The 15,324-nt window shown below is 41.6% G+C and overlaps 1 protein-coding gene across 1 annotated transcript; it reads right to left on the bottom strand.

The window, feature by feature from the left end:
- Positions 1 to 168: 168 nt before the first annotated feature.
- LOC129673882 (olfactory receptor 5V1-like) lies at positions 169 to 1,128 on the bottom strand. Its single transcript, XM_055603740.1, has one exon. It carries the CDS (start codon positions 1,126 to 1,128, stop codon positions 169 to 171), a length of 960 nt encoding a protein of 319 aa, XP_055459715.1.
- Between the last annotated feature and the right edge of the window lie 14,196 nt (positions 1,129 to 15,324).

Here is a 15,324-nt window from a genome sequence, read left to right as displayed (position 1 = left end):
GGTATAGCCAGCACATGGCCCCTAGGATAGCTATGAACGAACGCAAACAAACACAAAGTCATACACTGACGTTCTGTGATTCTTTATGTAATGTGGTTGTGTGGCTCTGGCGCATGAACGTTGTAAATGGCAACGTTAAATTGCAAGGTCAGAATGTTGGGTTACTCTCTAGGCATTGTTATTGCCAGGGAACGTACACCCTCCAGCCAGCTTCCTCAGAGCGCCCTTGACCTCCTTGTTTCTCAGGCTGTAGATGAGGGGGTTCAACATGGGGGTCACAACACAGAACAGCACAGACACCAAGATGTCCATGTCCAGGGAGTACCCTTCCCTGGGTCTGTCATAGTTGAAGTTGGCTGTTCCATAAAAGACCACCACCACAGTGAGGTGGGAAGCACAGGTGGAGAAGGCCTTTCTCCTCCCCTGAGCAGAGGGAATCCTCAGGATGGCAGAGATGATGAGCATGTAGGAGCCTGCGGTGAACAGGCAGGGGCTCAGGCCAATGGTGGCACTGGCCACGTGGAGCACAGACTCATTGACAGAGGTGTCTGAGCAGGAGAGCTTCAGGAGCAGTGGGATGTCACAGAGAAAGTGGCTGATCTGGTTGGGGCCACACAGAGTGAGCGTGGCTGTCAGGGCCATATGAGTCACAGAGTTCACCAAGCCACACAGCCAGGACCCAGTCACCAAACTGACACAGACCTTCATACTCATGAGAACGTGATACTGAAGAGGACGGCAAATGGCTACATAGCGGTCATAAGCCATGGCAGCCAACAAGACACATTCTGTTCCAGCACACGTCACAAAGAAGAAGATCTGGGAGAGGCAGCCTTCATAGGAGATGGTCTTCTTCTCCCTGAAGAAGTTCACCAGTGTGACGGGGAGGGTGGTGGACGTGTAGCAGATGTCCAGGAAGCTCAAGTTGCTGAGGAAATAGTACATTGGGGTGTGGAGAGCCGGGCTGACCCTGGTGGCCACCATCAAGAGCGTGTTCCCCAAGAGCGTTGTCAGGTAAATGGCCAGGAAGACCAGGAAGAAGAGGCCCTGTAGGCTGGGGTGGTTGGAAAATCCCAGGAAGATAAATTCTATGACGTGGGTTTGATTGCTCATTTCAAGTGGAGTCATTGCTGCAAACAGAACAAAGGTCTCAGGGTAAATTGTACTGGAGACACTGTTAAACATGTTTCCGGATTTTCATGTAACATGTAACATCAGGTATACGGCAGTCTGGGCTAGAGAGAGAGAGAGATTTGGAAGATAGTGTCCCCTGATTTCCCAGGGGTTTACACCGCTGTTGACACGTAAGAACAAAGGTAGACTTTGCCAACATCTACAACAAATCGTTACCCTCTGCATTTCCCTGGGTCTGCCATATCTCCTTCCTAACCCAGAAAACTGCTGTTAGAGTCATCTTTGTATGTGTCTTAAGTGATAAATTCTTATTTTTGAAAAATTAAGAATAATGATATAATGAAAAACAGACCCATTTATGGAATCCGTGCTGCCTCTGTAGTCTTTCTTTGCATTCAGTTTTGAATCTAATCAGGTGTTTAAAATATCAGGGGCACAAATTCCCAAGTTTGCATTGTACTTTACAATAGAAAAGAAATTCCATCTGCCTGTCGATTAAACACTCAGATGAGTCCCTTCCTTTCGTTATAAATCTTGGGAGGAGAGTGTGCACACAGAAGTATCCGTGAACATTTCTACTGCTTCTCCAGAATGGAATTTTAAGTCAGCCTTTTAAATAAGTTGATGCCATTTTTCAGTAGGAACCTTGATCCTTTCAGCATTTATAAGAGATTTTAACCAGTTAAACTACTAATTTTCTCTGAGATCTCTTGTGATTATCTCTGACTCATTGTTGGAACTTCGGTTTTTGGTGATTTCTGTCAACCTTGGAGGCAAGAGACAATAGGAACTGTGGATTCCAGGTCTGGCTGTTTGAATTCCCACACCTGCCGTTTGTTGATGCTGGAGAGGTACCTGCTCCATCCCTCAGCCTGTTCACTGTGTTACGAGATGACTGGTATTTGTGACATAGTTTTTGGTCTGACATAAGCAACATGAGCTTACGTTAATACTCTGTGACTTTGACATTACTCTTGAGCAGTATTCCTTACCGAGTTGGAAAGCCCCTCTAATGCTGGCTTTTAAAATAGTTTTTATGCTTGTGTGTTCTGGTGCAGGGGAATGAATCAGACTTTTGTTTTGTCCTCTTCTCCTTGATCCACATGCAGCCACGTTTATTAATATGCTTTTAAATTCATGAATGAATATTGAAAAAAACATTATCTAGATATACTGGGATAATTTTTGGTTTTCTTGTTTGTTTTTGTTTTGTTTTTTGTTGGTTTGTTTTGCAGTACCATTCATATTATATGAATTGAACTTTTGAATATTGAACCGGCCTTGCATTCCTAGGCTTGAGCTCAATGACTGTTTTATATCACCCTTCCTGTGTTTCTAAATTCAATTTACTGAAGGCTTGGTGAAATACTTACATTCATGAGAAATGATACTGGGGTATGCTTTTCTTTCTCTGTGATGTATTTGCTTGATTTTGTTATGAGGAAAATCTGCCCATATAAGATATCTTAGGGAGTTCCTTTTGATTTTTTCCAGCAGAGATTATACACATTTACTATTTTTCATTATATTCCTGCTTAAATTCATCAATTAAGTCATATATGCTTGGGAGGTGTTTTGGAAGGTTTTAAGCTTCAAACGCAAGTTCTCAGACATTCACAGAACTGTGTAGGCTATCTATTTCTTCTCAAGCGAGCCTGTGTGTTTCCTGTGTCGAAGCTGCTGAGCATGGTGTGTGTTGTGGTCCATGATCATCTGGTTAATGTAGTGCCAGGACCTACCTTTCCTCTTTTGTTCCTGATGTTCATAATTTGTGTCTTAATCATCCTGTGCCACCACCACCCAGCATAAATATAATCTTTTTTAACATCAACATTAAAGATATAAATTTAAAACCTGGCTTTTTGACATTCGGGATTCTTTTGATTCAATCCGAAGTATTTATAAGTTTTCTCAGAAATGTTCTGTCTCACAAGTTATTTTTAAGTGTATGATTTGCTGTCCAAATAGGAATTTAGAGGTATCTTTCTGGACAGTTGAAGAACTTCCTTTAACATTTCTTTTAGCTCACATTTGTTTGCATAAGAAAACCCTGTCTCTCTCCTACTGTTGAAGGCTATCTTCCGAGGTTAACAGGGTTAGCGTAGTTGGTGTTTTAGGGATGCTCATGATTTTGTTGTATTGCTTACATAGTTTTTGGTGACAATTTTGTCGTAATTGTTATGCGTGGTTCTCTGCCTGGTTTATTTTTCTTCAGCTGTCTTAAGTGTTTCTGGTTTTTGTTTGTTTGTTTGTTTGAGCAGTTTGAACACAGTATACTTAGGTCTTTGCAATCATCTTGCTTAGCGGCATCTGTCAATAATTTTGGAAACTTCTCAGCCGTTATTCCTTTAAGTATTTCTTTTGCTGTGTTATTCTTTCTCCCCCTTCTGAAATTTAATTCTGTGTGTTTTCAACAGCTTCACATTATGCCATGTCTCTTGGCTTAATTTTTAAGAATCTTTTCCTTTGCACTTTGGTTTTGGGTATTTTCTGTTGACCTGTCTTTTTTGCTTGCCAGTTTTTTCTTCTACTTTGACAGGTTTGCCAGCCCAACTCTTACTTTTGTTCTTCTGTATTAGATTTTTTTAATTAATTCAGTTTGCATCTTGGTGATAGGTCCCTCCCTCCTCTCTCCTAGTCTCACCTTTTCTTCCAAATCTCCTCTCTCCTAGTCCTCAGAATAGAGGTGCCCCCCTACCCAGACACCCCAGCTCATCTATTCACGTGAGGACTGAGTTTGTCTTCCTCCCCTTTGGCCTGGTAGGGCAGTCTCATCAGGGGAAGTGATCAAAAAGCAGGCAGCATAGTCCATGTCAGAGATATCCCCCACTCCCCTAACTAGTGGGCCAGATGAAGCCTAAGATGTCCACTGGACTTATCTTCTTGGGGTCTGTGCATTGTAGTATGTCTATCCTGTACTGTATGACTAAAATCCACTCATAAGTGAGTATATACTATGTGTCTTTCTGGGTCTGTGTTATCTTTCAGGATTTTTTTGTTTGTTTCCTCCATTTGCCTGCAAATTTCATGATTTCCTTGTTTTTAATGGCTGAGTAGTATTCCATTTTGTAAATGTACGACAATTTCTTTATACATTCTTCAGTTGAAGGATATCTAAGTTGTTTCCAGATTCTGGCTATTATGAATAAAGCTACTGTGAACATGGTTGAGCAATGTCCTCATATGAGGGAGCATCTTTTGGGTGTATGTCCAGAGGTGGTACAGCTTGGTCTTGAGGTTCCCAGTTTTCTGAGAAAGCGCCAGATTAATTTCCACAGAGGTTGTACAAGTTCGTACTCCCACCAGCAATGGAGGAGTGCTCCCCTTTCTCCACATCCTCGCCAGCATGTGTTGTCACTTGAGATTTTGATCTTAGCCATTCTTACAGGTGTAAGATGGCATTAGATATTTTTAATAGTTTTTATTTCATTTGAAATTACCCATTTCATCTTAGATAAGCTTTAGTTTTTCTATTATATGATTAGCTTATTAATTATTAGTTGAAATTCTTTGTCAAATAGTTTGAAAACCTTTCATAGTTTATTCTAGTCTTATATGTGTGTTGTCTCTTTAGACAACACCGTAAATTTTGGTTTAAAACTAGTCACATTGTAAAAGATAGGTCCCAAGGTTATAGTTTTGTTCTGGTTTTTTGTTTGTTTGTTTTGTTTTTGTGTTTGCTTGAAGCTATTCTTCCTTCTTTAGACATTCTTTTGAGATTTAATGTAGACAGTACCTGAGTTGAGTTTGAAGTTTGTTGTTCCTGTAGTGACTCTGAATACGTCACAAACTCCAATCAGTAGTGATGCTTTAATCTTGAGAAATAGACTAGTGTATCCACATGGAGTCCTCTGGATTCTCCAGAGATAATCTGTGTGGTGGACTGTTTCCCAGCAGAAGAGAGAAGAGTTCTGTTGTTCTAGGTGAGCCTCAGTCTTGGATGCTTCATCCCACCTCCTGGAATTGCCTTTACAAGTGATCCTGTACCTTCTCCAGCCATAGCACCGGGCACAGCATGTTCCTCCCTCCCTTAGGGTTAGGACTGGTTATCTGTCCTCTTCCCCCATCCAGTGGCTTCACAGGACCGTAATGTGGCAATTTATGTTATGCTTATCCTAAAAATTCATGTTGGTTCTAAAGGAAAAATATAGAAAATATGGCTGATAGGGGTCTTGCCTATGGCTCTTCTTCCCGACTCAGCCTCTACAAGAAACATCGTATCTCCCTGTATCACCTATGAACATTTGGTGGAATTCACAGAGAAAAGTTTAGAAGTACACACAAACCATCCAAGATGGCTCCCCAGGACTCCACGCTCTGATGTTAATCTACATCTAGTCTAGCAATTTACTCCGTATTCTTATTTGAGTCTAATTAGCATATGTGACAATTGGTTCTAGGTAGTATACACATGGATTATTTTGGTTGCCGATAACTCCCCAGATTTTACTTTAGTTATTTGCTTTGCAATCTCAATTCTCCAATAAGTCCAAGAACATATATTTATTTGCATTTTTTTTCTTTTTCAAGACAGGATTTCTCTGTGTAGCCTTGGCTGTACTGGACTTACTTTGTAGACCAGGCTGGCTCTAAGCTCACAGAGATCCACCTGCCTCTACCTCCCTGAGTGCTGGGATTACAGGCATGCACCACCACACCCAGCTGTGATATGCATTTTTATCAGACTTTTTTTTTTTGGTTCTTTTAATGAAGAACCAAACAACATTGTTTCTGGCTCTCCAAATCTCCACAATAGAATCAAAGTCTATACAGTCATTTTTGAAAAATCACTTGGCAATTTCCCATAAGTTATGTATACAGTTATTCTACAACTTGATGATTTCACTCTTAGAATATTCTCAATAAAATGAACAAGTCACACATACACAAAAAAATATGTATGATAATTTACAGTATCCCAAGAAAATGATATGTCTACCAACAGAGAAGAACAGATAACACATTGATGTAGATAGTAAAGTAGATTAATGCAATTTTAAAAATCACAAAATAACATTGTATTTTACATTAACAGCATTGTAAGTCTAAACATTTTTTGTTAGATGAGAGAAGCCAGTCACAAAAGAATAGACACTATAAATGAAGTTCAAAAGTAGGTAAATCTAATCTATGATGCTCAAGAAAGAATAGTATTTATTTCTTGGAATTAGTATTACTTGGAAAAGAGAATGAAGGTGTCTAGATTGAGGAAAACATTGCGTATCTTAATTTTGTTGGTTTATATATGTAACAATTTATCAATTATGTCCTTATAAGTTTGCTAAATAAAAAGTATAATTTAAAATTTCAAAATGAGATAAAGAATGAAATAAAAAACAAGAGGCATTTTTAAATACATTTTTCCTCTCAAGATTGGTTCGATCTATCCAAAACCAAGAAAATTCAAAGGACTTCCGTTGGCATGACGGCTATAGAAGTGAGGACTTTGAGGTCTCTGAGACACCAGCGAGCCTCTATGAGAGATGCATTGCCTGCAGATTCTGGGTTTGGAAGCCCCTGCCACACGGTATCCATTAAGAGTCCTGCTAGTTTTTCAGGAAGTGGTAAGACAATCTAGCTGTGGTCCACGAAACTTGATATTAATTCTTTTTTGTTTGTTTGTTTTGTTGTTGTTGTTGTTTGAGATAGCATCTCTCTGTGTAGCCCTGGCTGTCCCAGACTCACTTTGTAGACCAGGCTGGCCTTGAACTCATAGGTATCCACCTGCCTTTGCCTCCACAAGTGCTGGGATTACAGGTGTGTGCCACCATGCCCAGCTTTGATACTAATTCTTAACATCTTTGTGTGAGTTATGCTTAAGCAGAACCTCATTGGTGGCCACCCCAGAACAGGTGGCAGGCAATCAGCCAAAATCTAGGACACTGTGTCAGCCTGCCTTTCTGGATAAAGTCAGTGGGGACAAAAACAGCTAAATACATCTGCTCCAGGGACTTGGAAAACATTGTCCCTCCTGCATGGGCAGCTGAGAAGTGTCTTCCCAGAAGCCAAGCTTTGGTGTCAAATAAGCAGGAATGCAGAGTACCAACAACAGGGGACCGTTGACAATTTTTTAGATGAGGGCAGAAACATCTTGAGTTTTAGAAAAGCATCAGCTTTGAGAACATGAAAACAAACAATCCTGCAAATCTAGGAAAAGCATGAACATCCATTCATTAAATCTTGCATGAAATTGTGAAACCTAATGACCAGAGTCCTTCCTAGTTCCAGTGCCTCAGATATAAACAGTTTTATTTAGTCCAAGAGAGTCTTCTGAATGCTAAGACAAGAGAAAAACGAAATGGTCCGTTACTAAGCGTTTGGGAGCTTGGGGAGAAAAAAAGAACTTGGAATCACTTTAGAGTCCATGAGGACATGGGGAAGATGCCAATCAGTTTGGGATCACTCATTAAAACGGGCATCACATGAGATGGAATAGATTTAGGGAGCTATAGTAGATTAGATTTGAGTGATAGTCGGTGTGGAATAGTCACAAAATAGGACTTCCAGACAGGCTAGGACTGCAGATGTAAGTTTGAGATTGATTGTCTCAAAGGCCACTGCTATAGCCTTGGGTGGGCGGGAAGGAGAGCAGATGGAACAGTGGAAGAGGAAGGCCATGATGGGAGCTCAGGTCTTAACATTTACAAGGACGGTACTGAGAAGGTCTATGCCTCAGAAGGACCAACAGAACACCGTGCTGTCTAAGTTAGCTGTTTGCATCACATCCTCTAACTCATGAGCGTTTCCCTTGCTAGCCTTGATTTACAGCCAGTCAACAGGGCCTGCTCCGAGGCCTGCACGTCCTCTCATTCTTAGGTCATATGTGTGTCTTGTTCCTTTTTCTCTGCCAGCTGCATTTCAGGTCATTCTAAACGCAGTGGCCAGTGCTTATTTTGTTTGCACTTCCCATGTGAAAACTACAGATATGAAGCCTTCTGTTACAGGCCTCACCGGAATTCACTTGGTTCACGGGAAAGCCCACCACACCGCCTTCCTCTGGATCTTACTGAGAGTAAATTGTCACAGGAGCTGTGGACCTCTAAACTGGGAAAGTGAAAATTAACATTCAGGGTTCAAAAAAAAAAAAATACATGTTTCTTTTTTTTGTGTGGTTGGAGGTGAGCTCTCACTGCAGCCATGGCTGGCCCAGGACCTGAGCCCTTCTGCATCAGTCTCTGGAGTTAGAATACCATTTCTAAAGTTGTGCAACCTACTGTAAAGCTATGGGAAACTACTAGTTAGTTAGAGTCAGTTCTTGGGGACTAGCATCAGAAGGCGTTATTCATGTGTATCTTCATATGTTTTTTTTTTTTTCCCCATTGATAGGAGCAGCTAATCTAACTTTATCTGGGCCAGGGATGAGGTGAGGCTGGTAGTGACATCCAGACCTTTTATTTATTTATTTATTTTAATCCTTGATGCTGGTTTAGCCAGCACAGGGCAGTTAGGCTGAATCATCGTCACCACTCAGACAATGCACACTCAGCCCTTGGGACTGACATGCTGCCACACAGTGGTGGCTAACCGGGATGGTGAGCCACCTGCTGTGTCGTGCGACCTCCTTTCCACAGTCGAGGGCTGTGCGCGTGTCACAGAAAAGAGAACTTGGGAGTCAATTTCTTAAGGTAATTTGTTAAAGTCTTGTGTAATAGTTTAGAAGAGCTACATTCCTCCATTAAAAATTACATCGAGTTTAGTGTAACCATCCCATCGAAATTCAGTGCGTTACTTTGAAAAGATAGGTTTTACATACCTGAATCTAGCCAGGATCTTCTAAATTGAGCGAGACTAGAGAACACAGTGAGTAATACTCGCTGTGAAAACCTGTGACTAGTATCCATGACTTGTGCACGCTTTGACCCTCGGCTCACACAGGAACATGATGTACCGTGCCCATTTTGCAAGTGAAGAAACTGGAGTGCATAGAGGGTTTATTTCATAAAACTCATGACCTATGGCAATATTTTGCTATGGATAATGGGTATATTTGTAGACTTTTGTGGTTTTCAAAGCCCAAGAATTTTTATCTTTGGTTCTTAGAATTCAGGGCTCGTTCGTGATTAATAGGCCAACACAGCTTTCATTAAGCATTCCAAATCTCAGGGCCTTAAGGAGCTTAAAGTATTTAAATTTCAGTAGAAATTTGGTGTTGAAGTTAAGCATAATTTTCAAACCTAAAAATAAACAAACTGTGGAAAGTAAATAAACCCTAAAGGTCTTAAAAGAGATTTTTTTTTTTTTTTGCAATAAATACAATTTTCTGTTGACTAACCCTAAGGGGTTCATTTCCCCAAAGGAAACAGAATGGGTGTGAAGGAAACGAGAAACTGGTGGCGATGAAGCCCTCAACCCTTACAGCATATTGAGGAAACATCTATTCATATTTGATTCCAATATTGCAAAGCAATGATTAAAAATTTCAAATCTAATTCTCATTTATCCCAGTAAATTGCTCACACACACACACACACACACACACACACACACACACACACACACGCCACTGTACATGTACACCAATTTATCTAACAGAAGAATCTAAGTGATTGTAGCAAAGCTTATATATCCTGTGGAATACACAGGCCCAGATCTCTGTTGGCGTAGTTCCCTTAACACGGGCACCAGACGGAACGTTCAGAGAGCTTGTTGCGCCTCGACTGCCCCACCTTGAATGTTCGTTTAAATGTCCTGCAGCTCCCACGGGCTTGCAGGTGACACTGCTGTGGCCGACGCCAGAACCACACAATGGTGGGTTGGTCCCACCCAACAGGCAGAGCTGTGCCTGCTAGTCACGACTGGCTTAAAAGGCTTAACAAATTAACAACATTTCCTCATCCTGCCTCGGAAACTTACCCTAGCGTTTAATTGTTCTGGCACTTCATCACTCACTTGTACTTGTCCTAACACTTGGGGGGTTGGGGAGGTTGGGGAGGGACAAATTGCTGTTTCCTGTGATATGAAAGAGTCTTCCAGCCACACCATTCTTCGAACTGTAATTTCTGGTTTCCTTTCAGTACCTCCCCACAATCTTTCCTTGATGGTGACAAATCTCAATTCAGATCTATTCCGTTCTGTTGTAGAGTCTAATACAGCCCTATGCTAGTATTATGAAGAAACTGAGGACCTGGCCGGCATACTTGGCCCCATCTACTGGGAAGATAAAACACAGTAGGAGGCATGAAGCCTGAGAATATTCTGTGCAACTTTAAAGTTGTTTATCTTTTGCTAGAGAGCCTCTCCTTGACGTGTCTGAAGCTCCACCTTCCATCCTGAGTGCAAGCTCCCTGAGGGCTTTCAGTTCTGCATGGAAAAACTGTGAAGGACCCGGTATGAGTGGATTCTCGATGAATCTTTGGATAATTAAGAAACAAGCTTTTCAGCACACTGATGGAGTAGAGCTCCTAAAGGCTCTGAGGAACAGCCTTGGATGAGCCCTAGAAGACTTGGACAGGGATTTGAGAATGGTTGGGGATGTTTTTGCTCAGCAGTTTTTCATGCACATATCATACGGACCTGAAGAGGTGCCGGCGTGGACATACGTGTGGCACTCTGGCCCCTTTGGTCCGTGAGGGACTTGGGTCTACTCTCTCCTAAGGGCAATGGTCCCAGTGGAGAGTGTCTGGTGGCATCAACTCAGCTCCCAGCTGAAAGTACCAACTCTGCTTTGTGCTTTCCCAGTCAACAGCCATCTCAGGGAGAAATGATTGAGAAGGAAACAATTGAAGAGTAACCCCAGATAGATGACATTCCTAACAGCAAGGTTGTGGGGTGAAATAGATCATGCAAGAGCTTGGGGCTGAATGGCTGCTAAAAAGCTGTTTGCCACCTATGGCCCAAGTAAGCATCTTTGTGTTTCAACAAAAGATGAAATCCGTAGCTGAACAAAACGAACCCAGGTCCATTTTTGTAGACTTTTTGTCTCATTTTGCTTTGTTTCGGGGCTTTTTGTTTTTGTCTTATTGGTCTTTTACGTGTATATTTTGGTTCCCATTTTTGTGAATGCATGTGTGCTTCTTGTTTTTGTTTCTTTTTGGTCTGTTTTTGTTTTTTTTTTTAAAGAGAGGGAGAGAGCATAAAGAGAAGGAGCATACAGTGAGGTGTGGAGGGAAGCTGGGAGTAAGGAGGACCTGGGGGGAATTTGGGGAGAGGAAACATGATCAAAATATATTGTATGAAAAACTTTCAATGAAAAGAAACATTTTCTTTTTATTGAATAAATACATCTCTAATCCCATTTGTACAAAGTCCATTATGTTTGCTAGGACAAACATTTTGTGTGCATATATTATGATACTGTACCGGATCCTGGTGGAAATGTGTTTCTACGCTTTCGACACAGGAATTATTTCTTTCTGCCCTGCTTTTCAGCAGCAGAGGACAAGCACTTAGCATCATACGTTATATACCATAAATACATTTCCCACTCATACTATTTCACTTAAGGAATGCAAGCGTCCCTTAGGTTTTATAATATAGATAATCTCGAAAGTAAATCCCACTCTGGTTTCATAAGCACCATTACAGAAATTCATACATCTACAGAGGGATATTTAAAATGTCATCGCATACATACCATCAAAATTGTAATGAAAGTAAGTATAATATCCTATGACATTTTCCTAAGGGGTAGCCATGTCCAGATACTTATTTTTCAATAGTAACAGTGAATCCATAAACACTTACTCTTGACTCTTACCGAAAGCCTTAGGTTTCTGGCTTTGCTGTGGTGCTTGCTGCTTTTCAAACCAGTACCTGCTTTGGACACATATTCTTTGCTAAAAGCTGACAGTTGACCTCCAAGTGTCATGAAGGAGAATCTTCATTCTGAAAGGTTCCCAGAGCACATACATTGCCTGACATGGGAGTTAGAAATCCTCTTTGCTTTCTCCACAATCAGCTTGTCCAGAATGGCCGTTATAAAGGCCCATGGACCGACCTTTGGGGAATGTCCCATCTAATCGGCCTCTGAGCAGCTGTTCTGGGACTCCTTGCTGTGCAAGCACAACTCAAGGGCAGCAGCCTGAATAGAAATTGGAGAAATGAAGAACAATGAATTCTCTCTTGGATTCATTAAGGTCTTGGCAATCATCTTTCCTCTGTATGAAGTGAGGAGATCAGCTTCCTGTCTCTTTTGGGACCTTGGTAAATGAAATTCATTGCCAGATTTTTGCTGTGAGGTGATGGGCTGCTAAAACCATGAAGCTGGTTTCCTCTTATGTTAGAGAGAGGATGTGTGCGTGTTTAGGCATCTGCAGCCACAGGACTGAGTTTGCCTGCCGTCTCAGAGCTGCGCATTCCTGGTTAGGAATGCTCACCTGGACACAAAGTCTCTTTCCTGGTCTGCCGGTACCACTGTGCCGTTATCCACCCGACTTACGATCCCTCTATGTCTCATGACCTCCTGATGGCGTTACTTGCTGTGGAGTTTGAAGGACAGAAAGGCAGAGCCAGCAAGGAGCTGGGTGGAGCACACGTGGAGAAAATACCTGTAAGGTTTTAAGCCTTGCAAGTATTTCACTGAACAAAAATCAAAATAAAAACATTAAGCCATGCCAAAAGTTAAGTATCTAAAGCTCAACAGCCTCACTAATAGCATGGTATTTACACGTGTGGTGGCTTAGCAATGAAAAATGATTTGAATCAGAATCAGTGAACTGATTTTCCTGAAGACCCAACTTGGGTTCCCAGAATCACATTGTGTGGTTAAGATGATCTGACACCTGTGGCCTCCAGGGTCACCTGAACACAAGTGCGTGCATGCACACCACACACGCACACACACATGTGTGCCAGCACACACACACACACACACACACACACACACACACACAATCTTTTTAAAAGCTCACTTATTTGCAAGTTTTTTTTAAAATAAAGTTTATGAAGTAAAGAACAAAAGAAAATAATAAAACTACTTTAGACTCATTGACCATTAGGGCCTAATCTTCTAGAGCGGTAACCCCAGTCTAGTACGGATAAAGCCTGAAAACCTCGCTCTAAGTGGAAGAAGTCAGACCTGTAAAGCACACATTATTTCACTGATAACACCCATGTTAGGACTATACACCCGGGACATGGACATAGGGTTTTCATGGGTTGTAGAGAGAATCTCTGTGTATTGTATGGAAGCGTCACATGTCAACAAAAAGCCGACGGCCTATTAGCTGAAGCAGAAAATAGGGGGTGGGAGTTCCAGCAAAGAGACATGAACTCTGGGATGGGGTCAGAGAAACTCTCCCTTGATGCTGAGGAAGACAGACGCATGAAACTGAGGGGAGGTGACCAGCCTTGTGGCACACATAGAATAGAAGGACAAAATGAGTTATGAGCTAGCCAGGGAATGAGCCAAAGCTTATGGCCTCGGCATTTACTCATAAATAACAAAGTCTCAGAGCTGTTATTTCAGGAACTGGGGCAAGGGTGGAAAAGCTCGAGGTTACAGCCGGTACACAATAAAGATTTTACGGGGTATCACAGAAACACAAATCAAAATTACATTTGTTATAACACTTCACACATTCTAGTTGGGGCTACAAAATCGTGGAAATTGGAGGGAATTATAATATAGGGTTTGGTAAGAAAATGATGCAAATATTCTAAAAGAACCGGAGGACACAGAACACAGGGGAATACGACTTGTGCACTGTTGAACACAGGTGCTATTGTCTGTCCTGATGGGCTAGGACAGCACAGTTGTTAAAAGACACTCTATACAGTTATCATTGTTAGAACTACAGCTGAAATGTTCCTCAGTATCTTAAAGTAAGCACATTTCCAGGATGTGAAATATTATAATTTGGATCATTTTCTTGTGCTTCTGGGGGTCTGAAATAGACAATTCAGGGAGGTAGCTACAGTACAATAGTAAACAGTAGACAGAAGCCAGGCAAATCTAGAAAAAAAAAAATCAACGGACCGTAACATCAAGCAGTAAACAAAATCATAGGGGAAGAGAGAAACCCCTCGCAGGTCGGGCTGTCCCAGAAGGAAAAAGGAAAGCTTTGGTGAGCTCTGCAGACAAATAGCCTGGTACTCTAAAAAGCACAGTTCAAGGTCAAAGGTCAAGGTGGGTGAACTGACTGAGGGGGCAAAAGTGCTTGTTGCCAAGCCAGAAGAACTGGGTTTCACCCCCCAAGACATACATACATACATACATGCATACATACATACATACACACATACATACACATATACATACATAAATAAGCATGCAGTCTCTAAGTTGGTTATGGAAGGAACAAAAGAAGAGAGTCATCAAGTCAGCCAAAAAAAAAAAATTGCAATAAAATAAGATCCAACTGTTTGTTCTTGCAAGGAACTCACATGGATTGATTGGCAAAGACCCACCCAGGGTGAAAGTGAAAAGATGGAAAGTAATATTTCAATAGAATAAACATACTATAATCTGTAGCCGTAAAGAAGCTAAACAACAAGGAGGACCCTAGGGAAGATGCTTAATCCTCATGCAGAAGGGCAAACAGGATAGACATCGGAAGTAGTAGAAGACAAGGAACAGGACAGGAGCCTTCCACAGAAGACCTCTGAAATACTCCACCCACCAGGGTATCAAAGGAGATACTGAGACTCATAGACAAACTTTGGGCAGAGTGCTGAAATCCTTATGGAAGAAGAGGGAGACAGAAAAACCTGGAAGGGACAGGGATTCCACAAGAACAACAGAGCCAAAATACCTGGGACCAGGGTGTCCTGCAAAGACTGATACTCCAACCAAGGACCATGCATGTAGAGGACCTAGACCCTCTGTTCAAAGGAAGCCCATTGGCTGCTCAGTTTCCAAGTGGGTTCCCTAGTAAGGGGCTGCCTCTCACATGAAGTCAGTGGCCTGCTCTCTGTTCACCGCCCCCAGGCTAGGGTCAGATAGAAGGGGAGGAGGACCTCCCCTATCAGGGGACTAGCATAGAGGGAGAAGAGGGAGGATGGGTGGGACGGGGAGGGGATGAGAGAGGGGGCTGCAGTGGGGATACAAAGTGAATAAATTGTAATAAATAAATATATAAATAATTTTTTAAAAAACAGTAAGATTTGGAAGTAAGTTGGGGTAGTATACTTATCTGACCAAAAAAAAAAAAAATTAGCCAGAAGAGATAAAGAAGGTCACTATATAATAGCAGATGAAAATCTATCTATCTATCTATCTATCTATCTATCTATCTATCTATCTATCTATCT

The sequence above is a fragment of the Psammomys obesus genome, unplaced genomic scaffold (genome assembly GCF_907164565.1).
Source record: "Psammomys obesus unplaced genomic scaffold, mPsaObe1.curated_primary_1811, whole genome shotgun sequence".
Taxonomy (NCBI): Eukaryota; Metazoa; Chordata; class Mammalia; order Rodentia; family Muridae; genus Psammomys; species Psammomys obesus.
This window is presented reverse-complemented; position numbering and strand designations above follow the sequence as displayed.